We start from the raw sequence: 25,708 nt of genomic DNA, 5'->3' as shown, positions 1-25,708 counted from the left end.
TGTACAGTATATGCATACAGTCTACTCCACCTTCTGCCACTCCTTCTCGAGAAACGCGACCTCCTCCTTGCCTCCGCTGACGAACGGCGGCGGCATCTGCTGCTCGTACGCGGCCGCCGTGGCTCCATATGGCGTCTGGTGCCAGCCGAGCGCGCCGCCGCCGTACTGACCCGCCGCGTGTGTCGGCAGCGTCGCGTTGCCGAGGGTCATGCCCTGCATCAGGCGGTACTGGCTGCCCATGCGGCCGGCGACCATGCGCTGGCGCTGCTGCCGCTGCGCGTTGGCGATGATCATCTCGATGCGGGGTATTGTCGCCCAGTAGACCTGTGCCCGTGAGGCCGAGTAGCCGAGCAGGCTTGTCACGTCGCCCGAGATGCACGCGTTTGTCCACGCGTCGCGCATGCTCTCCGAGTAGAGCGAGCAGATTGCGCGCTCGGTGCGGTGGAAGCCGCAGAGCTGGACCATGCCCGCGAGCTTTGTGCCGCTCGCAAACGACACCCAGCAGTCGGGGCAGATGAGGAGGTCTGCCCACCCATACCACGTCGCGTTTTCAATCGCCTTGCGGCGGGGGCACAGCGGCAGCGTGGAGAGCACGCGGGCGTGCTCCGCCAGCGGGGCCCACACACCGGTGGCCAACGCCTCGAGGAGGAACGTTGTCCAGTGGTCGACGCGCTGCGCATGGTCGCTGAGGTCGCACGCGCGGCTCTGGCCCGGGCTCCGGGGCGAAAAGTAGCGCGCGAGCCCCATGACTTCGACGACGGCGTGGTGCGCGGCGCACAGGTCGACGTCGGCGTCCGCGAGGCCGTACCACTCGTCGACGTGCAGCGTCCCGTCGCACGGCCGCGCGAGGGATATCCGCTCGGCCGCGCGCCACCAGTCTGCAAACTCGCCGTGGCGCACCGCAAACGTCCAGGCGGCGAGCGTCGCGCCGTGCATGTCGCAGGACCAGTTGCCAGCGCCACTGGGGAAGGGCACGAATTCGGCCGAGAAGCGCGTGTACGCGACCCGGTCGGCGTGGCACGCTTCGCAGAGCACGAGCCCGTGGATCGCCTGGCGTGTCGTGTACCATCCACTGCTGGATGCGGGGATGCTGCCTCCATCGCAGGCGGGGAGCGCGAGGCGGCGGGCGCAAGCACCGAGGAACTCTGCCCAGCCGTCGACCGTCTCGGAGAGCGTGGTGAAGGCACGCTGGATACCCGGGCTGGCGAAGGCACACGGCGCGGGCTTGGGCGCCGGGGCAAAGTTGGACGCGAAGGGCGAGGCGAGCACCACGTCCTGGTAGCATGCCTCGCACGCCTGGAGCCCGGGGGAAGAGGGCACTTGGTACCCCGGCGTGTCTGAGCCAGCGCCGGGACATTTGCCGACGGCGTGCCGCCGCGCGACGAACTCTGTCAGCACGGCGGGGGACGAGCGCGCCGCGGCGGCGAGGAGCGCCTTGAGGCGGGGGGTCGTGAATGCGCACGCGCCTTTGGCCTGGAGCTGGGTGAAGGAGGCAGCGAGGGGCGAGCCGGCGACGCGCGTGGCGTGGCAGTGCGTGCAGAGGAGGAGGGGGGTCCCCGCCAGCTGGTACCATGTCGCTGTCGAGAGGGTGGGGGTGCAGAACGCGAGGGTCGGGTTCGGGGGGCCGCCGTCACGCACGGAGGGGAGAGGGGTGGGCGCGTCAGAGAGCAGGGGGCGGGGGATGGGGAGCGAGGCGGTGGGCGACTGGGCCGCGGAGGGGGCTGGCATCGCTGGCGGAGAGTACACGGGCGACGGGTGCGCCGAGCCGTAGGGCGAGTAGTATGGCGGGCTGGTGGGCGGGGTGAAGAACGGGGCCGGGTCGCGGGCCAGCGGCGGCGGGGGCGGGCTCGCTGCCCAGAACGATTCCATCGTGGATGGATGGAGGAGGCGCACGTCGTCGTCGTCGTTGTTCTGTCCTGTGCTTTAGTCGTCGAAAGTCGCCGCGAGTGTTTTCCGCGCCGCAGTGTCCCGCTTGCTCGCCTGCTCGCATGTCAGTCGCTGTCTGGTCGGGGTGGCCGGGCCGAAACTGCCACGGCCGTTTATCAGACAAGGATTCGTGGCGCCTGATTGGGTCAGCAACTTTTTCGGGCGACCACCAGGCGGCTTGGTGGCCGAGCCTCACGTGTTGCAGGCTGTGTAAGGGGAGGCAAGAGGGTTAGTACCGTGCAGCGGGCCGCGGAAAGGGCCGCAGAGAGTGCCGCGATGCGCCGGGTCGATGCGAGGCGTGAGGCGGCACGCAATGCTGTACGCCCGCTCGTTCTGCTCGCCACAACACGAGGTTCGGCTCGCGGCGTCTGCCGCGCGCCGCGGCGCCTGACGCTCGGTATCCGACTTTCAAAGGCCGCCGAGCTTGCCCTGCGTGGTTAAAAGTAGCTCGGCTTCACGGGCGGTGCTCGATGGCGCCTGAGTGCATCTGTCGTTGCACTTGCTGCTTACACTGCAACCTCCCTCCGCGTCGTTCGGCTCATAGAACATGCGCTGGCTGGCTCGCTGGCCCAACTGCTCACGCTCACCCCGACCCGCCAGTACACTAACTCGTTCATCTCATCTACTCTCTATTTACATAACCGCTTGGCTTGCCGCCTGCCACTCGCGCTCACAGCTTGCCGCCGTTCTCCTCGTTGACGACGACGAGGCGGTACTTGGCCTTGCCGGCGTTGAAGTCGGCCATGGCCGTGTTGATGTCCTCAAAGCGGTACTTGTTGACCCAGGGCGCGGCCTCGGGGTGCGCCGCGATGAGCTCGAACAGCTCGGCAATCTGCGAGGGCGAGCCGATGAGCGAGCCGGCCACGGCCAGGCTGTTGAAGATGAGCGGGAACGTCGGCACCTGCAGGGGCGTGGGGACGACGCCGACCATGACGAACGTGCCGCGGGGGCGCAGGAGGCTCAAGTACTCGGCGATCGGGAGCGCCGCGGGGTTGATGGTGCAGATGATGATGTCGAGGGTGTTCGCGTGGTCCTTGAGGTCGGCGGCGAGGTCGGAGCCAGTGCCGACGTAGCTGCTCGCGCCGAGCTTGAGCGCGTCGTCCTTCTTCGCCTGGCCGCGGGAGAGCGCCGTGACCTCGGCGCCCATCGCGCGCGCGATCAGCACGCCCATGTGCCCGAGCCCGCCCAGCCCGATCACGCCGACGCGCTTGCCAGGCCCAGCGCCGTACTTCTTGAGCGGGGCGAAGACGGTGACGCCGCCGCAGAGGAGCGGGCCAGAGGACGCGGGGTCGAGCGCGTCGGGCAGGCGCACGGCGAACTTCTCAGGCCCGCGCCAGTAGTTGGCAAAGCCGCCGTTGACCATCTGCCCCTTGCTCGGGCCCTTGATGTACTGGCCGCCAAAGGTCAGCGCCTTGGTGGCGCAGAGGTTCTCCTCGCCCGCGGCGCACCACTCGCACTCGCCGCACGAGTCGGTCTGCGCGCCGATGCCGACCACGTCGCCGACCTTGAGGGTGGTCACCTCGGGGCCGATGCGGCGCACCTCGCCGATGATCTCGTGGCCGCAGACACGGCCCTCGGCGATACCGCCCAGCTCGCCCTCGTACGAGCCAATGTCGGTGTAGCAGATGCCGCAGTAGCGCACGGCGACGTCGACGTCGGTCGGGTCGAACGACTTGGGCGTGATCTCCGAGAGGGTGAGGTGCGTGGTCGGGTCGGCGACGTTGTGGCCGGCCCAGCCCTTGAACGTGATGTCGGACATGTTGTGGTGGGGGTGGGGTGGGTGGGGTGGGGTTGGGTAGGTGTTGTTGGTGGTGAAGAGGACTTGGAGAGCTTGCTGTTGTGTGGGCTGCCGACACCCCGCCCCCTCGCTCGCTTTATACCCACCCCGACGCCGCCCGGATGCCACGCCGATGCATGCACATACCTCGAGCTTAGTAAGAGACGAGGCGGGCGTCGTGCAACGCGCCCGTCGCAACGAGCACAACGCCCGCCAGCAGACGTTAGCAACCCGCAATCCGAATGATGTCAGCCGCGTCGTCACCCGCCGGCGTACAAGCCAACCCCGCGTCGTATCTCGCTCCAGGTAGCACGTGCGGCCGATTTCCGGGATCCTAGAGAGCAGGCCGAGGGGGGCTGAGCAAGCTGCCAGCAAGCCAGCAAGCAGCCTCGGCATGGACGCTGCCCCGCTGTGCCGCGATGCCGCCACGAAAAAATCACTTCTGCACGCAGCCGCCAGTGAGCGAAACACTGGCGGCGACTGTGCGCACCTGGCCTGGGGAGGGAGGCCGACGGTGGACGGAGTAGTGGGTGTTGTGGACGGTGGACGGCGAGAGTGGGTCCACCGACGACGCCGTGCGTCATGAGCTCGGTCACGAGCGGGATGATACCGACCGCCCTACCGGCCACTACGAGTCTCGTCCGCCCACAGCACTCCGAGCGAGCGCGAGATAGCAGATGACAAAGCCGACACGAGATACACGACGCCACGTGTAGTCCTTACACCGTCGCCGTCGCACCCGCTCGTCCAAGCGGTGCCCCTCCTCGGTCCTGGCGGGCACACCGAGCCTCGGCGCGTCGCCTCCCCTGCGCCGTCCGTCGGACCTCCCTCGCCAGACCTCCTCGGCCGGGCCGAGCCCACACCGAGGCTTCGGCGTCGCGTCCCCGGCGACGCGTCGTCTCGCTACACGCGGTGGAGGTGGAGGCTGCAAGCGAGCTGGCGGTGGCATCGCCGCCCCGATGGCCATCGACAACGCGCAACGTGCATGGCATACAGTATCATTGTCCGAGCGTACCCCCTCTCCCCTCTCGTCACCTCGCGCCGGCTGCCACCCCCGCCCCGCCCATCGCACGCGCACCCCGCGGCGACAGCGTGCCCGCGCGCCCAAGCGACACGGGCGACATTGTGCCCGGCCGCGACGGCGGCAGCGGCGGCGCGGCGCTCGCGTCCCCCCTCCGCCGGCGCGGCTCGCGCTCGCTCGCGGCCAGCGCTAGCGCGTGCAGGTGGTCTTCAAAGGTCGGGAGGTGCTGCTTCACGCTGTTGGGCGCGGCGCCAGCCGCGACCGCGAGGCTCGCGGCCGAGGGGATGGCCGGCTGGCTCGCGCGGAGGGGCGCGGGCTGTGTCGGGCGGGGGGAGGCAGTCGTCGGGGGCGAGGTGGCCGTCGTAGCTCGGGACGTGGTCATGGGCGGGGACGCGGGGCCAGCGGGGGAGGGGTACGGCGCATGAGCGTACGGCCACGGCGGGAGCCCGCCCGCCTGCCCCGCCAGCGCCTCCTCTGCGCGCGCCGCCTGCGCCGCCTGCGCCGGCGTGCTCGGCCCGTCGCTCCACAGCACGCTCGACACGCTCGCGTACGCCTGCTGCGGGGTGGGGCGCGGCCCGTTCTCCGGGGGGATGACGACGACGTCGCCGTTGGCCTGGCGCGCGACGAGCACCGGCGGCCCGCCGTTCGCGCCTGGCGCCATGCGGACTTCGAGGCGGGGGGGCGAGGCGGGCGCGGCGGGGGCAGCGGCGGGGGTGGCGGGCGGGGGTGGCGAGCGCGCGGCGGGAGCGGCGGCGGGCGCGGGCGACGCGGGGGCTGCCGCGGCCGGGGCGACCTGCGGCGACGAGGGCGGGGGGGTCACGAGCGGCGTGTAGGCTATGGACGCGGCGGCCATCGCGGCGCTGAGGCCCGGGCTCGTGGGCGCCGGCGGGGCTGCGGCCGGCACGGGGGCAGCGCCGGGGTAGGGCTGGGGCTGGGGGTAGCCCGCTTGCGCTCCCGGGAACGGGGGCACGGCGCTGGGTCCAGCAACAGCACCGGGGGCAGCGGTGATGCCGACCTGCGGGGGCGGCTGCGCGCCGGCGAGCTGGAGCTGCGGCTGGCCCGGCGCGCCGACGAAGGCGCCCTGCGGCGCGCCCCACATGCGCTCGAACTCTGCCTTGCGCGCTTGCTCCTCCTTGCGGCGCTTTGCGACGAGGTAGAAGAGGGCCATTGTGTAGTGAGTAGTGCAGTGCAGAGGTCGGAGATGAGTGCATCGTTGTGGGGGGTGGTTAGTGGGTCAAGTGGCCGTCGCGGGCATTGTGGCCGCTGACCGCGGCGAGGGTGAAACGCCAGTTGTCGCCAGCCGTGGCCCACTTTGCCACTCGGCGGCCAGTTCGGTTAGTTAAGAGTCGAGAGTGGGATGGATGTGGAGCAGATCAAATGCAGCATGCGTTGCGCAGACGGCTTGCGGCCACACCCCTGGCCACGCTCGTGGCCACGCCACACCCCGCCCTGCTATGACTGCATCCTACTTTTATATACAACCAAGACTACACGTCTGATATGCGGGGGCCACCACGCCGCCCTCTAGAGCTTCAAGTACCACGGTACCGCCTAGAGCTTGTGCCTCGCCTCGATCGCCTTGTGGCTCGCGCCCTTGATGGCCATGTACTCTCTAATCTTCTGGCGGGCGACATCGACGGCGCCAATGTCCTCGACCGTCGACGGCACGTCGACCTTTGCGTCAAAGTCGCCATCCGCCGCGTTCTCGAGCAGCGAGCGGAGGACGCGGCGCAGCGTCTTGCCCGAGCGCGTCTTGGGGATCATGCCGACGCCCTGGATGACACCGCCGAGGGTCGCGATCGCGCCGACCTGCGAGCGCACGAGCTGCTGGATCTCGCCGAGCAGCTTGTCGTCGGGCACGGCCGACTTGGGGTGGTCGGCCACGGACAGCGTCACGAACGCGAACGGCAGCTGGCCCTTGAGCGCGTCGGGTACGCCGACGACACAGGCCTCGGCGACGAGCGGGTGGCTCGCAATGCTCTGCTCGATGGCGGCGCCCGAGAGACGGTGGGCCGACACGTTGAGCACGTCGTCGTTGCGCGCCATGATCGACACGTAGCCGTCCTTGTCCTGGAAGCCGGCGTCGCCCGTGTCGAGGTACTTGCCGTTGAAGCGCTCGAGGTAGCCCTTGTAGAAGCGCGCCTCGTCCTCCCACAGCGTGTTGAACGACGTCGGGGCCAGCGGCAGCGCCAGCACAATGTTGCCCATGGTCCCGCGCGGCACCTCGTTGCCGTCGTCGTCGACGATGCGCAGGTCGTATCCTGGCATCGGCTTGCCGGCGGATCCGGGGCGGAGCTCGGGTGGCGGGAAGTTTGCGTCCTTTGTCTGGCGGTCCTTGCCGGCCTGGGGGAGGAGCGCGCGCGAGGTAATGGGCGAGCCAGTCTCGGTCGACCACCAGTTGTCGATAACGTGGGCGTCTGGCGCGGCGTAGGCGTTGAGCAGCTCCTGGTACGAGGTGATGATGGATGGCTCGGACCGCTCGCCGGCGAGGAAGAGCGCGTGTAGCGACTTGAGGCCGCCGCGCTCGCCAATCTCCTTGAGGTACTTGTAGTCTGGGTCCTCGCGCTTCATGGCACGGAGGGCCGTGGGCGCGCAGTACAGCGTGTTGACCTTGTACTCCTCGACGATGCGCCAGAACGCGCCGGCGTTGGGCGTGCCCACGGGCTTGCCCTCGTAGATGATGGTCGCGGCGCCGGTGAGCAGCGGCGCCGAGAGAATGAACGCGTGGCCGAGGACCCATCCAATGTCGGACGCCGCAAAGATGACCGAGCCCGGCCCGCGGATGTTGAACACCATGGCCACGGACAGGTGGAGACCGACGGCGTGGCCGCCAGTGTCACGGATCACGCCCTTGGGGTTGCCGGTCGTGCCCGACGTGTGCGAGATGTAGCACGGCGCCGTTGCGGCGACGGGCACGCACTCTGTGCGCACGCCGCGGTCGCGCACAAACTTGACGAGGGCCTGCCAGTTGCGCTCGCCCTTGGACTCGTCGGCGGGCCAGTCGACCTGGGAGCGCTGCCAGATGATGGTGCGCCGCGGCTTGTGCTGCGCGAGGCGGATGGCCTCGTGCACGAACGGGCGGTACGGGATGGGCGGCTTGGTGCCGTCGATGCCGCAGGTGGCCGTGAGGATGACCTTGGGCCGGACGGCGTCGATGCGCTGGGCGAGGGCGGGGGCCGAGAAGCCGCCGAAGACGATGCAGTGCGCCGCGCCGAGGCGGTTGGACGCGAGGATGCCGAGCGCGGCCGCGGGGACCTGGGGCACTGAGAGGGTTAGCGGGGGTCGGGGTAGAGAGTATGCGTCGAGCAAGCCGGCTGGCCGCCACCCCGCACGTCCGCTCGGCTGAGGACGAAAGCCGAAGGGTGGTTCTGGAGCACCGAGCGGAGCACCGGGCGGCGCTGGCGGGGCCCGGGTGGCTTGGGTTGGGCAGGTGACGCGGCGAGGAGGTAGCGGGCGGGCAGAGAGCGTGCAGCGAGCATACCAGTATGCAAGCCGCTGGAAACTGCCTGCCCAGCATCCCAGCCTGCCGCCCCTCCCCTCCGGCCCCGCCGAACCCACTCGAACCTACTCACTGTAAATCAACACAATGTCGCCCTTCTCGACGCCCTCCTCGCGGAGCACGCCAGCGAGGGTCTCGACCTCGTCCAGCAGCTCGGCATACGTGATGGTGCGCTTGTTGCGCGTCACCGGCGAGTCGTAGTAGATGGCGGGCTGGTTTCCGCGGCCGGCGGCGACGTGGCGGTCGACAGCGTTGTAGCAGTAGCTGATCTCGCCGTCGGGGAACCACTCCCACGACTTGTGCTCGACGCCGCCGGGCAGCTTCTTGGTGAAGGTGCGCAGCATCTGCGAGGGAAACTTGTGCCAGTGCAGCTGCTCGGCCTGGTGGCGCCAGAAGCGCTCGGGGTCGGCGAGCGACTCGCGGTGGATCTCGTCCTGCAGGTGGTCGGTGGACATGATGGGGGGTTTGGGGAGGGGAGAGAGAGGAGGGGAGCCCAGCTGGATATAAAGAGCTGGCCTGGCACGGCCAAGCGACGGCCCGAGTGGTCGCAATCTCGACACGACAACGGTGGGGCAGGTGGTGGCCCGCGGGGTGCGAGGTCCTGGCTCTGGCTCTGTTCCGAAGCTGGCCAGCCTCGACGTCAGTGGATGTCAGGTCCTGTGAGGCCAGGTCAGGTCAGGTCAGGTCAGTGAGCGTCAGGACGAGTGGGGTTGCCAGTCGGACCGGTCAATCGGCTGAATGGCGCGCGCTTAGCCGACGCGGGTGGCACGCCTCGACGGCCACCCCCACACATCCCACCCCACCCCTCCAGGCCACTCCATCCTCGTCCCCCTCTCCCTGGTCGCGCATCTCGCCTCGGCTAGACACTGCTCTGCTCGTTCCTGAACCCCCCTGCACGTGGAGAACCCACTCTTATCGCCGCTTAGCCCCGCAAAGCCAACAACGCCACCCACCGGCGACGCGTCGAGAGCCTCAGCCCAGCCTGTCTCATCCAAGCACGCACGCGCCCAGTGCAGATACATAGGCGAGCGCGAGACGAGGAATGCACCGTCTGCCAAGAGACATGCAGATGCATACTCGTGCGTGGTGGAAGCAGCCAGGTCGAGCTCAGCCAGACCGAGCTCCCCCCAACCTCCCCCCTCCCCGTGCCTGAAGCAGCGGAGGCAGCGGTACTCGAGCGGCACACCCGCAGCACAAAGTACGCGCCGAAGCGACACACGACGCTTGGCGCCGCCAAGCGGAACCGCGCCGCCGGCCCCGCCGGTGTCGAGCGCGGCCGTTGTAGCGCCGTTGGCGGGGGGATGCATGGCGTGGGAAAGTGCTGCCAGGGGTGTGGAGACCCCAGATGCTGGCTGGCCTGCCTGCTTCTAACTGCTCCATCGTCCGCGGCAGCTAAGGCTGGGCTGGGTCGCTCGCGCCTCAGCGCTGGATGTGCACTCTGGGAGTTGGGTCGGAGGGGGGATGGAGGGGCAGGCAGGCGGAGGGAGGGGCGGTGAGCGTCCCCGACCCAACGCCATGACGACGATGTCCTCCTTATGTACCACTGACTGTCGGAAGACGGTCGCACTCGTCGCGAGGCTCCGCCGCACCCCCTCGACTGCCCCGCAGCGGACCAGACACTCGGCCTTGATATCCAGAGGGTATATGCGGCGGCTGACAAGGGCAACGGGCGGGCTCGGCGGGCTCGGCGCCACCTCACGTGCCGCGGGCGTAGACACAATGGATTAAACTCGTATTATATGTACGGTATCTGGGCGAATGCAGGGGATGATGAGGCGCTACAGCTTGTGGATGGAGGAGATGGCGACGATGTCGCGCCAGAGCCCTGTAGGGCTGGCAGCGATGACAGGCAAGGGGGTGGATGGTGAGGTGGATGGGGCAGGGGGAGCAGGGGGGATGATGATCAGGGTGGGCAGGAGAGAAGAGACGACGTGACGACCACGTCAGGCGCTGAGGGATAAGAGGGCATGCGGTTTGCTGTAGTCCTGGGACTGGACGAGGGGACCTTTGGGGATGCTGGTCGCTGGGTATATGAGTGTCGATGTTGCGTGAGGGGGTAGAAGCCGAAGGACAGTGGCCGCGTTCACGAGGCGCCGTTCAACTCGACGTCGATTTTAGTTAACCCGGCGGCCCTGGCTACCCTTCTTGCTCGAGGCCTGCTTGCTCGAGGCACCCTTCTGGGCCGAGGAAGTCGAGGGCGTCTCGTCGCGCAGCGACACCATACTGTTGTAGTGTGCGTCGCCGCGGTGGCCGTTGCACAGGTCGAGGGCGCGAATCTGGTCGTCGCGCGAGAGGCGCTTGTACTGCTCGGCGAAGGTGAACGGGGGCAGAGGGCCCTGCCTAGTGACAGGCTTGATAGGGGGCTCTGCGGAGGATGAGCATCGTGTTGATCACGACCACATACCCTTCTTCAGGTCGACGACACCCTTGACCGCCAGGCCGATGTCTCCACCTTGTGGGTTAGTCATATCAACGAACATGCAACCCACCAGTGCTACCCATGTTGCGACGACCGAGGGCGATCGTCTGCGTGGAGGCAGAGACAACAGTTGGCTGAACCGTACGGCCATGGGTCGCAGACCTGATGGCTGAGAGCGGGAAGGCAGGCACGCCGATATCATGCTCGGTGCCGTGCTCCATGGAACAGAAGTAGCCTGGGGAAGTGAGTCAGCTGGGGGCGACCCGCGAGGACAGGCGTACTCACACTGGTAAACACCACTGGCGTCCTTGATCATGATGTACGCGTGCTTGGCGCCTGTGGTGTGTTAGTTAGGACCAGCTCACAGCTTGGGTGAGGTGACTTACAGTGGTTCTCGCTCGCCGTAGCATACGAGTTGATAGACGTCACGGCACCCGGGCCAGCTGGCGCAAGGCCATGAGTCCCAAACTTGCTGTGGCTGCAGTTCTCCTCGGTGCAGCCTTCCGCGCACTTCAGGGCAGTGGCGGCGACCAAGCCAGACTGCCAGTTACCCATGATTGCTGGACTGTTGACTCTTGAAGAAGGGCTTGGTGAAGAGTGAGTGAGTGTTGTGTCGAGGACGGCCGGGGGGATGGCCAACCTTTATACACTTGGACGGGGCGGGGGGCGAGAATTCCGGTGCTGCGTCGGCAGAGTCTGGCGAGCTGTCACTTGACTCCTTGTGTGGACCACTCGATCTGAAAGATGAGGGCTGAGTAGCGGCGCGCCGTTCAGCGAGGCCGTCATCCAGACATCAAAGATGAGAATGGAACGACGGGGAGTCGGCGGTGAGGATTGGGGTGCTGTCTGGGTATCAGGGCCCCAGCCCTGTCAGTGCTGCCAGTGTTGAGTCGGACAGGGTGCTGTTGATGAGCTGTGCAATCCAGGACACACACGGCGAGGTATTGTTGTCGACGACATCGACGGGGAGGACGAGGAGGGCCAGCACGAGCCCGGTGGAGGGTGTCCACCTCGCGTCCCTCGCACACGCTACGTCACTGTTCGCGTCCCACTGCGAGAAAAGGAAGCGGTGGGATGTGGGTGGCGTGCACGCGGGCGAAGTGCGTGCATAGGAAGGGTCCGAGGAGTTCGAAGTATCTTGCCACCCATCCTCTGTTCTTGCCGTCGACCTCGACCTCGATGCTCTCCGCCCGACCTCGCGAGCGCCGTCGCAAAGTTTGCAGAGCCCTCGCAGTCGACTGGACAACCTTCTTTCTGCGCTACCAGGTGCGACGGGTCGAACGCGCCATTGTCGACGACGCGTCGGGCCAGGGGCGAGGCGTGGGGCGGCAAGGTCAAGACTGCTGGCACCATGGTCGGTGCGCGCCTGCCGGCTTGCGCACGCACCCGTAATGTTACCAGCATTCACATTGTTGCTTCACGTCTGCATCCATGCCAGCAGGGGAGAGTAGAGTGTGGCCGTTCGGCGAGGTCAGGCATGGGGTGTTCGGTGACTGCGGGACAACAGGCCCGCCCAGGTGTAGCACCAGCTGCTCCCAAGCGTCAGGTTGGGCTGGGCTGCTCGTCCCAGGCCCAACGCAGCTTCGAGGTCGGCTGGCGACACACTTGGTGAGCCAAGTCTGACCACCGACAGAAGCCAGGCTGATAGAAGCCTCAGATCGACCTGATGCCGTCAAAGCCGCCGCAACCTCGATGCTTACTTGCGGAGCAATGCTCGATGGTGATGTGCAGCCGATCCAACAGCCTCTGCGTCATGACCGAGGCGCGAGTCCCGAGACGGTCGCACGCTGGTGGGCAGCCTCGCGGCCCACGATCTGCGCTCGACGCCTCGGCGGGTCGCGGGCTTCCGCGGGGCTGCCCACCAGTCCAGAACGACCATCGGGGTTCGGAGGACCACTGCTCGACAAAATGTCTATCCACAAGCCCGGCAAGGCTTCAAGAGTTGCCGCGGGAGGAAGCGCTGGTCGGGCACCCGAGCCACGCTGTGGTGGCCGAGGCGTGTGGGCACGCTGACCTCCTTAGTCCCCGCTTCTTGACGGCCAGAACATGTTCGAGAGCGCCATATTCGCCCGCGATCGTCCCAAAGTCAGACAGTCTTCGGCCCAGAGTTCGATAACGTGTGCGCGCGTCGCGCCGTCATGGCGGTCTTGGCTGCGTCTCGATGTCGACCTTTGCCCACCTCCTCCAGCGGCCCGCGTCGCTGGTGTCGCCGCCGACGACGCGCCATACCGTCGCATGGACCTTGGCGCTGTAGGGCAACTCGACATCGTTCCCGTGCTGGGTGAGACGGAGGACGAGGCCGAGGTGCACGCGCCACTGCTCGCGGGATCCGTGCAGCATGAAGCTGAGGGCGAGATGGAGCTTGTCGGCTACGAGTGGGCACGCGAGCCGCAGCGAGAGGCGGCAGGTGGACGGGTGGGCCGTCGCCGTGTCCTGTGGCTTCGGGGCGGCGGCTGGCGTTACCGTTGGGGAGGATGGAGGTGGGGGGAGGTAGAGGGGGGCGGGGTGGTTGGGGGGAGGTGGAGGTGTGAGCGGGTCACTGCCGCTGCCGCCGCTGCCGTTGGCGGTATCGCCGTGCGGTGGGTCGTCGACGGCAGCCATGACGGCATCGGGGGCCGCGGGTCGAGGAGTTGAGAGCGGGCGCGAGGTGGATGAGAGATGGAGGAGAGGATGAGGAGGAGGCAGTTGCGAGATGTCACGCGCGTGCTGCCGAGAGTCAAAGGGAACAATGTCAGGGTGTTGTCTCGCGACTTTGGCCTTGTTCCAGCAAAGAGCTCATGCTCGTCGACGCATCTCTCGTCCAGACTCTCGAGGTTCCAACGAACTCTGAACGACTGTTCTCCTGATGTTCTCGCACCAGGTCCCATTCAAAGCGCCGGTTCCTGTCAGCAGCATGTGCTCGTTTACATTGACGACGACGGCGACGAAGACTGCAACAAGGACGGTGCCTGCCTGCCTTGGACCCCGACGTCTTGGACACGCGCCGGCTCGCTTGACCGCGGCTCGCGGCTCAACCCTCGCTGCTTACTGCCCACTTGCAGCTGAGTGGCCAGAAACGTGATGCCTCGAAGAGGTCCGTCCCCATGCACACCGACAGGCACCACATCGAGCCGTGCTTGCCCACCAACATGCGGGCAATATCAGGATGTTTTCTCCGAATGAGCCTCGCGAGCTCCCCTCCCCTTGCCCTCCTGTAAGTCGAACGAAACACGTCCTGTTTCCAACACTGCACTGCCTTGCCGTGCGTGCCGATGCAAGGAGCGCGTGCTCCTCGGGTCGGCCGCTCGCTCACCCCTTTCGGATTCGGGGGTCAACCTCGCTGTGGTGGGCACCCGGCGGCAAGCGGCCTCGACGCGGCGTCGGCGGCGGCGACGGCAGCGGGCATTGGACTGGCGGTGAAACGGTGTCATGGCATAACAGCGCTCACTAAGCCCGTTAGAACGACTTTGGAACGCACACTTTACTACTTGGATCCTGCGACGGCAGTTGCTGGGAGTGGCCTAGACCCACAGTCCTAGTTTACCTGGAGCCGCCTTGGGTCCACGTCGATCAGACCTCCTGTTATTCCGTGGAAAATTAATAGCCTTGATTACTGAGTCACGACTGACCCCAGCTGACCCCAGGGGCAATAGCAGAAGCTCGTTTGCCTTGGGTTGCGACGACACGGCTACCCAGGCAGGCAACCTTTTCGCCGGATGTTGGGTGACCCTGTTGATTCCCGAGTAAGGAAGTGAGGCACAGTCGTCGACCCTGCCGCCTCGCTGCCTGGTCAAAGCCTCGACTCCCCGTCGGCGACTTGTAGTCCCTATCCCCTGTGACGTTACCGTGCGTGCAGTGCGTGCACGACGGCGACGGCGACAGCGACAGCGACCGACGCGCACCTCGGCTCACCCGCACACAATGGGCAGCAGCGGCAGCGGGCAGCGCAGCCACACAGTCAAGGCAAGGTCTATGGCTTGGATCCCGCGCAGCAGGTGGCTTGGGTCCCAGTGGCAAAAACAACCAGCCAGATCAGGGCAGCAGAGCCAAGTCTCTGGGTACCGAAGAGTGTTCCAGCCGTACCTCAGCATTATCTTGTCGCCAAAAGTTGTCAATTACGGTTCTCGGTCGTCGGTCGGTGGAGCACCAGCAGAAGGAAGCACCTCGGCAGCTGCACCTCGGCACCAACAGCATACCAAGGGATCGCACACCCCCGCCTCCAACGACCCGCCGCTGATGCGCAGCAGCGGCAAACGACCTTGTCCGATACGACCCACCCTGCATACCGCAACCTGGGTTCGACGTCCGTAAACCCATGCTGTTGGGAACCTTGCTACTTTAACATTGTATTATATCTCTTGACTGAACCCCAACACCCCTACCGTCCCCTCAGCCTTCGACAAGCGGTGACAGCACGCGCGACAACGACAACGACGCGACACTCGACGACGGCGCGTACGAGCACACGACCTTACGACCTCGATCCCTCTACCCTCCACTCTTCACACACCCCTCCCCCTCCTTCGTCCTCACCCATGGTGGCGACCGGGCCACGACGTGGCGACCAGGCCTCGTGGGAGGTCGACGCCGACAAGCCCAAGCCCAAGGGCGAGACGCGTGCTCGTCGTAGCTACTGCACGACCGAGCTCACTCATCGTAAGTCATGACGTGTCTCTGTTGTTTGGCTCGGGTCGGTGTGTACCCCAAATTCCTCGACCAGCCCTGTCGCCATCAGCTCCAGCACGCTGCCGAGCAAGTGTTGCTCCCAAGCGCCGTCGTTAGCGTCGAGGGTTGTACCCAACGTGCGACTCTTGCGCCATCCGATGAGCTGTCGCTGCCATCGCGTTGCGGCGACTCGGCTGTCTGATCCCCTGGCGTGTCACTTCCATTAATTTCAATGGAAAGTCCGTGGGTTGTCGCCATCGACCGCGTCGAGACCATCGACTAGTGCTGCCTTCGCCACGCCGATGGATGACCACGCACGGTCACTTCATAACCGTGCATGAGCGAGCGCGTAACGCTTCGGGTGGGGAACCGAGAAGGTGGGGCACGAGACGAAGCCGAAGACGGTGGCTTGGCTCGATGAGCCGTCTGCCGTGTCTCCGCTCTTCGCCCCCCCCCTGAACGCCAATGCCGTTAATTGATGCGCGGGCGAGGCAGTCTGCGCCACATCTCAGGTGCTCGCCGCCATGCATTTGACCACCCCTTCATCCTCCATATCTTGGGCTTGACCTGGTTTGATACGCGCCGGGCTAGTGCTGACGCGTCACTCATTTCATTGTCACTGGCGTTCCCGTCCTCGGTTTCACCGCGTCTTATCAACACCAACCAAAACCGGCTACTCGTTTTATCGCCCATGCCACTTCCACGCACACAGGCCCAGGACCTGGGATCGACACTGTCCACGACATTATCCTGTATGCGGGACGCACCCACGGCGACAAGAATGGCTGGGGCACGCGCGAGGTCATGGACGTCATCACAGAGGAGCACGAGGTGACGCGCACCGTGGGCAACAAGGTCCACTCGACCACGGTCAAGAAGGAGTTCCTCCACCTCTCGCCGCTGCAGTGGATGAGCTATGAGCAAGTGCTCTGGGAGGTCCGCACAATAGGAAGCGGCCTGCGGCAGCTCGGCATCGGCACCGCGTGGTCGGGCAAGGGCCGCAGCAAGAGCTACTTCAACCTCTACGCCAAGTCGAGCGCCTCGTGGATGCTCATGGCCCAGGCGTGTGCCTTCAACGCCGTGCCCATCTGCACGCTGTACGACACGCTCGCGACCGAGGACCTGCTCTTCTCCCTCAACGAGGCGTCCGTCCTCGCCATGTTCACCAACGCCGACCTGCTCAACAATATTGAGCGCATCATTGCCAAGACGCCGTCCCTCCAGCTCATCGTCTACGACGGCACACCAGAGCCGGGACTGTTGGAAAAGTTCGCCTGGTGCAAGGACGTCAAGCTGGTGCACATTGACGAGGTCCGCCGACTGGGCATGCAGAGCCCGCACCAGGCCATCCGCGCCAAGCGCGACGACGTCTTCTGCTGCATGTACACGAGTGGCGGAGGTGGACGAGCAAAAGGCGTTCTCCTCACGCACGGCAACATCTGCTCGGCAGTCGGATCTGTCAACAAGCTCGTCGGCGAGGTACTGGCCGACCATGAGTGCTATCTTGCGTTCCTGCCCCAGGCACACATCTTTGAGTTTGTCGTCGAGATGACCTTCATGTTCATCGGCATCCCAATCGCATACGGCCGGACAGCAACATTAAGTGACGCCGGCGTCCGGCACTGCAAGAACGACATCATGGAGGCCCGGCCGTCCATCATGGTTGCCGTGCCGCAAGTGTGGGACCTGCTGCGCAAGGGCATCGTCACCAAGGTCGACGCGTCGGGCAAGGTCAAGAAGAAGGTCTTCGATATAGCCGTCAAGGCCAAGTCGGCCGCAATGGAGCACTCGATCCCCGGCGTCGCTGGCGTGACCAACGCCCTCGTCTTCAACCAAGTCAAGAGTAGCACGGGCGGCCGCCTGCGGCTGCTGTTCAGCGGGGGCGCACGAGTGAGCACGGCGACGCAAAAGTTCTTGAGCGCCGCGCTGGTCAAGATGGTCCAGGGTGAGTGCACTGTGCTTATCCGCAGTACGACATGCTCACACTCGCAGGATACGGCTTGACAGAAGGCACGGCCATGGCGTGCATCAACCATCCTAACAAGATGGCGATCGACACCGTCGGAGGACCCGTTCCAGGCTGCGAGATCAAGCTTGTGGACCGACCAGAACCGGGACTCGAGTACTTGTCGACCGACAACCCGCCACGCGGCGAGATCTACATCCGCGGGCCGGCCGTCTTCAAGGGATACTACAAGCGGCCGCACCTCGACGTTGCGGCCTTCACGCAGGACGGATGGTTCCGCACCGGCGACATTGGCCAGTGGAACAAGGACGGCACGTTGTCCATCCTCGACAGGGTGCTCAACCACGTTTCGCTTGCTGGCGGCAAGCACATCGCGCTGGAGCGCCTCGAAGCCGTCTACAAGGGGTGCCAGTTTGTCGGCAACGGCTGCCTCATCGCCAACGAGAAGCACTCGCAGCCGTGCATGATTGTCACGCCGCATGCGATGAACCTCCAGGCGTTCTTGAAGAAGCATGCCGCTGCTCTGAGCGGAGTCAACCTAGAGTCTTCGAGCTCCATCTCGATTAGCAGGCTCAGCTTGAGCTCGAGCACGGGCTCGATGACCGGCTCGTCAATCACGGCCAACACGGCAACCACAGGCACGAGCACGACATCGACGACCATCCCCGATATCGACATCGAAGAGCTCTGTTCGGACCCGCAGGTCGTCAGGCTGTGCCTGCAGGAGCTGAACGCGGTGGGCAAGCGCGAGGGGCTGAAGCCCAACGAGCTGCTGGAGGCGCTGGTGCTCGTGCCCGACGAGTGGACGCCAGAATCAGGAATGTTGACGGCTGCGCAGAGTGAGTTGGACGTGTGCCGTGACATTGCGCGTGCTGACACTGTGCAGAGCTGCGACGAATGGACATTGCGTCGCACTACCAGGACCAGGTCAACAAGGTGTACAAACACGAGCCGGACGAGGGATTGCTGCCGTTGCTGGAGGACTTCCCGGCGTACATCCCAGACCGCAAGGACAGCGCGATTACGGCGATTAGCCAGGCGGGGCCGTGGCCAGTGCCGCCGCCCCGGGTATAGATGCGGACGAGGATTGAACCAGATATACACGGATCGAAACTCTTGTGTTGTAGAATGACCGAATGGGATAATGGATACTGTGTTCGTCGACACCGTGTCAGCCGAGGACGATGCCGAGGTGCTCAGCAGCCAGCACGAGCACTGGGCAGCATGCATGCGTTGAGAGAGTGGTGCCGGATGCCACTTGGCTCGTTGTGGTCGAGAAGTCACGTGACTCGGATATGCCAACTCGTCTCTGCCGAGAAATGGCAACTGATTGTGCGCAGCTCATCTTGAAGTTGCTCTTGCTCTCGACGCGACAACAACGACGACTCGCAGCTCGACATTGTCCATCTCAGACGACCCATATCCCACCGCGCTCGCCTCTCTCGCAATGATATCAACGCGCCAGTGACCGTCGCAACTCCATCTCACCCCCTCCCCGCTCGAGCCTCCGCACCATCCCCCACAACATCCCCCGCACCCCCATCTCGGCCCCACCACCCCACGCCGCCATGCCGAAGCCAGACAACCCGGCCATCAAGCTGCGCTTCACGACGAAGGGCGCCCTCGTGATAGAAGTAGGCGAGTGGTGCACGTCGTGCGGGCATGCGCACCCCTCCACGCCGCAGCAGTGGGGCGGCATCGTGCGCGCCGTCGCAAAGTGGATGGAGAAGCACGCGCCGGCGTGCGAGGACAACGCGCTTGCGTAGGTCTCTTTTGGTGGGGTATGCTGACTCGATAGACGAGGGCTGCTGCCTGTTTGGGTCGACGGGGAACGAGGCAGCCAGGTCACCCCGCCGTCGGACAGCGCCGCGCTGTCGACGCCTTCGCCTGCCGAGACGGCGCGCAGCGCCATCTCCATCCGCTCGCTCGTCCCTGTGCCAGGTATTATCTCTGATGCCGGTATGCATCCGGCCACTCGTGAGTAGGCAAGTCGGGGCTGGCCGGCTGACAGAAAGCGGCGCCGCCCAAGGCCACCCGTCCCTCCTCGGCTGGTTCGCGACCCCCGGCGGCGAGCTCGACCGCGGCGCGCGCACCAGCCCCGGCCCCGCCCGCCAGCAACAAGTCGGTCCGCTCCGTCACGGGCTGCTCAACATGCAAGTGGCGTAAAGTCAAGTGCGATGAGCGAAGGGTGGGTAGCCAGGTGCCGGAACTCATGCTGACCCACGCAGCCGGAGTGCGGAAATTGCGCGCGGAAACCTGGACGCAAGTGTGTCTACCTCTACGCGCTGGCAGCTGGAGGCCCGGTGCAACCATCGCCCTCCCCGGCAGACTTGGAGCCGATACAGAGCGCTCCTCCCGAGTTTGAGGCCGTGCGCGTCGCGCCGGTTCGAGCTCCGGCCAACGACCGTGAGGAGCTGGTGTCGTGGCGAGAGCCGTCCCCAGCACCAAGTGTTCCTCGCAAACGATCACCCGTCGAGGTTCCTGAGCAGGCGACCCGGAACACAGGCACCATTCCCCGGAGCCATGGCGATTCTCCGCCGGCCAAGAAACGCGCCCTGCGGCCCCAACTGCGGCTCGCACTTAACAGTGATGGCAGCCCCGTGGCACCGACACCGAGCAGCGTGACAGCGCCAACTCCGAGCAGCCTACCACCCCCGACACCAAGCAGTCTGGCAGCGCCTACACCAGGCAGTCTGGTGGCGGGAACGCTGAGCAGCCTCGACTCTGCCATGCCAGAGGCCGTAGCGGTACTCCCTGCCGCGCCGACTTTGGTTGGACGCCCTCGCCCTCCACCACTTTCACTAGGCAGCGGTAGGTGTTGAGCCGTGATACCAACCTAACCACCTCAGCATTCCACGTAAAAACGCGTAGCAATCTGCAGCTGGAGCAGATTGTCAACCAGCACGGTTTGACGTGGTTCATTGACGCGAGCGAGGTACTGGATCAGCAAGTGCTAGTAGGTCGACTGTCGCAGGTCCCCACCACCTCTACTAACCAACCAGGCGTCCCAACAACGGCGCACGTTTGCAAACCACAGGCAGACGGTACTCGCGCACTGCTGGGACAAGTACCTATCGTGCCAGGCCAGGATACCCCTGGACCCCTCGGCAGTCTCGACATCCCGAGACGAGCTGGCGACCCTGGCGCTGCTGTACGCCTTCCTTAGCGTCGGCGCGAGACACTACGCCTACTGGGTCAAGATGAAGATGATGCCCTACGAGGACCATAAGATTGGCGGCACGGTCATGCTACGCCTGGCTGTCGATGCTCTTGAAAGCCTAGTGGAGGCTGAAACTCCGGCCCATGACGACGCAGACGACGTCGACATTGAGTGCAAGATTATCATGGCCCTCGAGATCTCCATCTCGTCCTCGGTAGGCGCGAGCCACGGGCCCCGCTAACATCCAGGTAATCGGTATCGACCCTCTTGGTCACCGAGTTCTGTCCATGATCACATCTGTGATTCAGCGACGCGGTGGACCCGAAGCCGCGACGAAGATTCTGAGCCGAACCTCGCTGAACACCGTGTCCTTCGACATCGTGGCAGCCGTCATGCGCGAGAGTATTCGTGAGTTGCAGTTTGGTGTCGCAGCTGACGTTGTAGAATGTGTGCTGCGGGGTCGACCGTCCAAGATCCAGCCGGACGGCAATGGCGCCTGGCTGGACGACCTGCCGATCGCGCACCGTGTGCTGCCCGAAGCGTTCGGCATCAGTCTCCCGATGTTCAAGACGATGCTCGAGACTATCTCAGTGCTGTACGGCAGTCCGTCAGAGGGCATATCACCCACTCGCCTCAAGGCGCTGTACCACACACTCAACACAACATCGATCATCACCATCTACTCGTCCCCTCACCCGCCGCGGGTGCAGGTAGGAGATCTTCTGTGAGCTTCACGCAGTGTAGACCAAAAGCTGACAGCACAGCCTCCGGCATGTCCTGTATGCTGTCGTTTACCTCGACGGCTTCAACCTCAAGCCGTGCGACGCGCAGCTCCAAAACGCGTCGGCCGCCATCCTTGAACTGTTCTACGAGGTCCTGTACATGGGATACTCTGCCGCTCGCAGCAACCTGGCGTTCATTGTCGGTGCTTCACTGTGCCCCCCTGACAAGAGGTGCGCCGCGCTGTCGATCCTCCGGCTCATGGCCGACAATTGTGGATGCGACGACATTGAGGAGGCGACGAGGACGCTGTTGAAGGAGGTGTGGAAGCGCCGCGACGAGGGGCGCGAGGACTGGCGGTGGAGCAATGTCATGACGAGTGTGGAGGGTCTGGATATCCTGTACATCTAGGCGAGGGTGGGTGTGGGCGAGCATGTATTGTTGTGCATTACGGAGTTGTGTCCAGCTGCCACCCGTTCCTCCATCCTCCTTGCTCGGTCCCGCTCACCATCACCACACGTGCCTACACCTCTCCCACTTCTACTGCCAACCCCCCACCATCGACTAAGCCCCCCTGCCAGTACTTGGCTTGACCGAGACGCAACGATTGGGCGCGACCTGGCAGAGACGAGGCACAAAGCCGTGCCACAACGCCGTCCCAGCGGACGTCCTCGTCGCTTCCTCGCAACCCTTGCCACCTATTCCAGATCATGGCCCTTGGCCCCGAAGCGGACTGCATCGGTATCCGAGCGGGTCCTGCGCAGCAGACGAGAAATCTCGAGTCGTGACTGGGCGTGACTGTGCCGCATGGCGGGGTGAGCCGCCGCCACGGGGAGTCCTCACACACGTGTTCAACTGCTTCTTCTCGCTCCTCCCTCCTCGGGCCCGACATGGTGCTGCACACCATCCTCGGCTGCATCTCGGTCCTCCGGCGTGGGTCTATGTGCCCCTGCTCGGCGTACACGTGTGGCGCGGGCGCAAGTACGCGCCGCCGCCGCTGGGGGTGGGCGATTAACCTCGGCTCAATTTTCTACCAGCTGTTAACGGCCGTAATCTGGCACTTGCCTTACAAGGAGCCGTACGATGCGCATGGCATTAGTGAGCCGTGTTGCCGGGTGGAGGTCGCGGATTGTGGAGGCTGTCGGCGCAGACGTCGCTGCTGACAAACAAAAGACTACAACATTGTCATTGTGCCTGGCCTCCTGTTCCATGGCTACGTCGCATGGTTCTTTTCAGGCCGACAGAAGTACATCATCCACCGGGGGATTGAGTGACGCTGAAGTGACTTGAGCGGATGCGGACTTGCCCGACAGCGCGAGCCGTGGATAAGATTGAGTCGAGCGGCCTTGCGACGCGGAGGAGAAACTGGTCGTCGTAAATCTCAAATGCAGGACTCGCGACGCGATGACTGCGAGCAGATTAATAAGATTATTGCCCGACTCGCCCGACGCAGCGCCAGTGGACCAGTTCCGCAGGGCGGACCGCCAAACTGATACGCCACTCGGCGCGAGAAATCTAGGAAAGGTGGCCCGGCAGCCCTAGATACGGTGCAAGTCCGTCTTCATGCTCGGCCGTGAGCGCGGCCGTCAGCCCATGCATCGGTGCTGGGCCGCCGGAGCCACCCAACAGCCGCTTACACGTGTCAGGGGCGGCGACGCGAGCCTCGATATCGCCAGGGACGAGACCGCTGAACCCCGTCAACAGCAAACGTCCGCCCGATGCTGACGCCACTGGCTGGGGGGTGGAGGTGCAAAGCTGCTGCCAGTCGGCGAGGTATTAACATGCGTGCTGGGGGGGATCCTGGGCCAGCCCCAGCCCCCCCCCCCCCCCAGGACCCGCCCGACCGTTTCGTTTTGTTTCAGCTGCTCGCGACTGCCGGCCCAGATGGAGCTCTACAGGCAGTACCGCGCCTTCCCCAGCAGCCCGCCGCCGGCGAGCAAGCTGGCCGAGGGCTCCGCCAACTCCAAGGACCCAACCAAGCAGTGGATCGAGTTCGACCCCGACGACCCGGCGGCCCCGCAGAACTGGTCGACGGCGTACAAGACCATGGTGGTGGCGCTGCTCTCGTGGCTCAGCCTCAGCCTGACTTTTGCGTCCAGCATCTCCAGCCCGACCGTGCACGACATTATGCGCGAGTTTGACGTGAGCTGGGAAGTCGGCGCGCTCACGACCACCATGTTCCTCATCGGCACAGGCATCGGGAGCATGCCATCCGCGCCGCTGTCCGAGTGTGAGTCGTCTGGTCGTGTGGGTGGAGGGGGTGGAGGGTTGAGGAGGTTTGCGTCGCCAGGAACGACGACACATGCTCCGAGTGGCATCCGTGGCGGCCACCCCCGGCCGGGACCCATGCCTCCGATACGCAGCCAGCTGGAATGCGGCCCCGTAGTCGCTCGTCATGCCGGCGCGCGGCAAGCCTGGGCAGTGACTCACCGGTCGCGACCGACTCACTCTACGCGTCTGCCCCGCGAACCCCGCTAACACGCCGCAGTGTTCGGCCGTCTGCCCGTCTATGTCATCTCGCTGCTCCTCGCGACCGTGTTCGCCGTCGGGTCAGCAGTGAGCAACAGCATCACGTGCCTGTGCATCATGCGCCTGCTGGGCGGGTTCATGTCGGCCGCGCCGCTGGCCAACGCTGGCGGGTCGCTCAACGACGTCTGCAACCATGTCGTGCGCTCGCTCACGCTGCCCATCTACGCAGCGACGGGGTTCGTCGGGCCCGTCCTCGGCCCCTTGGTCGGGTCGTACGTCGCCAACTCGCCCCGTCTCGGCTGGCGCTGGTGCTACGGCATCGTCGCGATCGCAAACGGCTCGGCCTTCCTCACCACCGCGCTCTTCATGCCCGAGACGAACGCGGCCGCCCTGCTCCGCTTCAAGGCGCTCAAGCTGCGCCGCGCCGGCCACAAGGAGTGGTACGCGCCCATTGAGGAGCGCGACATCGGGGCCGCTACGGCCGAGAGCTTGAAGCGACCCTTCAAGATGCTCGCCGTCGAGCCCATCCTCCAGCTGTTTGTGCTGTACCTTTCGAGTGAGTATCGTGCCGACGACCGCAACTCACCACTCCAGTCGTGTACACGTGTCTGTACGGCTTCTTCGTCGCCTACCCCATCGTCTTCGCGACTCACGGCATCGGCCCGGCCAAGGTCGGCCTGATGTATATCCCCATCCTGGTCGGCTTTTTCCTCCTCTTCGTCATCAAGTACCTCCACTTCATCCGGTACCGGCGCCTGGCGACGACGCCGCCCCCCGCCTCACCCGTGTCCTCGGACGCGAACAGCACGTCGTCGGACAGCGCGACGATCGTCGAGCAGGGCGACCTCAACGAGGTCAACTGGGACGGCAAGCTCGTCCACGTCGAGCCTGAGGAGCGCCTCGTCCCTCGTGCGTGTCCCCGCCCTGCGCCGCTAACCCCAGTCATGTTCACCTGCATCCTCCTCCCCGGCGGCCTCTTCTGGTTCGCGTGGACCTCGCCGTCGCGGTACTCGATCTGGCTGCTGATGATGAGGTGAGCTGGAAGGCGAGATTCGAAGCTCATCCCCAGTGGCATTCCCTTCGGTGTCGGCGTGCTGGGCGTCTTCCAGGACTCGTACCTCTACCTCATTGACGCCTACGGGCAGTATGCGTCGTCTGCGGTGGGTGCACCTCGATCTGCAAAGCCGTTCTGACCGTCCAGCTCGCTGGCGCAACATTCATCCGGTACATCGTCTCGGGGTGCGTGATCCTCGCGTTCCCCAAAATGTTCCAGACCTTGGGCCACCCGTGGGCCGGTTCGTGAGTCACTCAGCCGCATGCCAAGCAGAACTGACGTGCAGCCTCCTCGGCTTCCTGGCGGTCGCCATGATCCCCGTCCCCTACGCCTTCTATTTCTTCGGTGGGTTTGTGAATGGCGGCGGCTCTGACGCGCAGGTTCGCGCATTCGCTCACGGTGCACATTCACCACCAGGCCATAGGCAACTCTGCACGAGCTCGGCTGGGCTCATTGTACCAGTACCACTAGCATGTAGGCATTGAAGAGAGAGACATCCCGAGAGGTCGGTGGCGCCGCCGACCCACTCGAGCTCGGTCGGTCGAGCGCCACGATCGACATTGAACTAATGTTGGAGGTGGGTGCGAGCCTGGCGATGCCGGAGGTTGCGGCAATGGGCGGTGTCATGCTAGTGCGTGCGCAACGCGCCGACCTCGCCGACCGCATGGCTCGCGCGTGCGGCATACTGTTGGCGGCAACGATTCCATGTATGTGGGTAGCGCCCATGACATCAGCGTGAAGACGCCGCTCGGTGCGGAGGTGATGCCAAGAGGGTCGAGGTGGACTTGGGTTAGCATGCCGCTAGGCGTCGGTGCGCCGGTGTCATCGGCAGCGCCGCTCTCAGAGGCATCAGCGACGTTGCTCCCTCGAGCTTTCGCTGATTCCAACGAGCAGCAGCAAGCACAGGAACATTGTCGGGATGCAAGGCACTGCGAGCACCCCGCTGCACTCGACATGGAAGGCCAAGCCACCGCAGAACATGGTGACGAAACACACACCCAAGTCTATTTGGGCAAGCCCGACTAACTTGCTCGGTCGGATGGACCGGGCATT

General features: G+C 65.1%; 9 protein-coding genes across 9 annotated transcripts; 4 read left to right on the top strand and 5 right to left on the bottom strand.

The window, feature by feature from the left end:
• Positions 1-21: 21 nt before the first annotated feature.
• On the bottom strand, positions 22-1,869 carry Q8F55_003351 (uncharacterized protein; the record flags this gene model as incomplete). Its single annotated transcript, XM_069351895.1, has 1 exon — positions 22-1,869. One exon carries the CDS (start codon positions 1,867-1,869, stop codon positions 22-24), a length of 1,848 nt encoding a protein of 615 aa, XP_069209313.1.
• A 727-nt stretch (positions 1,870-2,596) lies between these two features.
• Positions 2,597-3,685, bottom strand: Q8F55_003350 (uncharacterized protein; the record flags this gene model as incomplete). The annotated part of the gene is made up of 1 exon (XM_069351894.1): positions 2,597-3,685. The coding sequence occupies one exon, from the start codon at positions 3,683-3,685 to the stop codon at positions 2,597-2,599; it is 1,089 nt and encodes a 362-aa protein (XP_069209312.1).
• A 1,049-nt stretch (positions 3,686-4,734) lies between these two features.
• On the bottom strand, positions 4,735-5,892 carry Q8F55_003349 (uncharacterized protein; the record flags this gene model as incomplete). The annotated part of the gene is made up of 1 exon (XM_069351893.1): positions 4,735-5,892. One exon carries the CDS (start codon positions 5,890-5,892, stop codon positions 4,735-4,737), a length of 1,158 nt encoding a protein of 385 aa, XP_069209311.1.
• Positions 5,893-6,275: 383 nt separating this feature from the next.
• On the bottom strand, positions 6,276-8,678 carry Q8F55_003348 (uncharacterized protein; the record flags this gene model as incomplete). Its single annotated transcript, XM_069351892.1, has 2 exons — positions 6,276-7,987; positions 8,297-8,678. The coding sequence occupies 2 exons, from the start codon at positions 8,676-8,678 to the stop codon at positions 6,276-6,278; spliced, it is 2,094 nt and encodes a 697-aa protein (XP_069209310.1).
• Positions 8,679-10,337: 1,659 nt separating this feature from the next.
• Q8F55_003347 (uncharacterized protein) lies at positions 10,338-11,197 on the bottom strand (the record flags this gene model as incomplete). Its single annotated transcript, XM_069351891.1, has 5 exons — positions 10,338-10,588; positions 10,628-10,675; positions 10,713-10,877; positions 10,928-10,978; positions 11,029-11,197. The coding sequence occupies 5 exons, from the start codon at positions 11,195-11,197 to the stop codon at positions 10,338-10,340; spliced, it is 684 nt and encodes a 227-aa protein (XP_069209309.1).
• Positions 11,198-15,156: 3,959 nt separating this feature from the next.
• Positions 15,157-18,326, top strand: FAA4_3 (long-chain fatty acid-CoA ligase; the record flags this gene model as incomplete). Its single annotated transcript, XM_069351890.1, has 4 exons — positions 15,157-15,277; positions 15,999-17,231; positions 17,279-18,091; positions 18,139-18,326. The coding sequence occupies 4 exons, from the start codon at positions 15,157-15,159 to the stop codon at positions 18,324-18,326; spliced, it is 2,355 nt and encodes a 784-aa protein (XP_069209308.1).
• A 494-nt stretch (positions 18,327-18,820) lies between these two features.
• On the top strand, positions 18,821-20,653 carry Q8F55_003345 (uncharacterized protein; the record flags this gene model as incomplete). Its single annotated transcript, XM_069351889.1, has 6 exons — positions 18,821-19,014; positions 19,051-19,229; positions 19,268-19,440; positions 19,481-20,063; positions 20,102-20,208; positions 20,255-20,653. The coding sequence occupies 6 exons, from the start codon at positions 18,821-18,823 to the stop codon at positions 20,651-20,653; spliced, it is 1,635 nt and encodes a 544-aa protein (XP_069209307.1).
• Positions 20,654-20,804: 151 nt separating this feature from the next.
• Q8F55_003344 (uncharacterized protein) lies at positions 20,805-21,543 on the top strand (the record flags this gene model as incomplete). The annotated part of the gene is made up of 2 exons (XM_069351888.1): positions 20,805-21,136; positions 21,177-21,543. The coding sequence occupies 2 exons, from the start codon at positions 20,805-20,807 to the stop codon at positions 21,541-21,543; spliced, it is 699 nt and encodes a 232-aa protein (XP_069209306.1).
• Positions 21,544-23,016: 1,473 nt separating this feature from the next.
• Q8F55_003343 (uncharacterized protein) lies at positions 23,017-25,079 on the top strand (the record flags this gene model as incomplete). The annotated part of the gene is made up of 8 exons (XM_069351887.1): positions 23,017-23,362; positions 23,621-24,157; positions 24,196-24,510; positions 24,544-24,634; positions 24,671-24,761; positions 24,803-24,900; positions 24,942-25,000; positions 25,036-25,079. The coding sequence occupies 8 exons, from the start codon at positions 23,017-23,019 to the stop codon at positions 25,077-25,079; spliced, it is 1,581 nt and encodes a 526-aa protein (XP_069209305.1).
• Positions 25,080-25,708: the final 629 nt, after the last annotated feature.

Source organism: Vanrija albida, assembly GCF_041260175.1.
Source record: "Vanrija albida strain AlHP1 chromosome Unknown contig_3, whole genome shotgun sequence".
Lineage (NCBI taxonomy): Eukaryota > Fungi > Basidiomycota > Tremellomycetes > Trichosporonales > Trichosporonaceae > Vanrija > Vanrija albida.
Note: the sequence above shows the minus strand (reverse complement) of the source record. Positions and strands in the feature narration are given on the sequence as shown.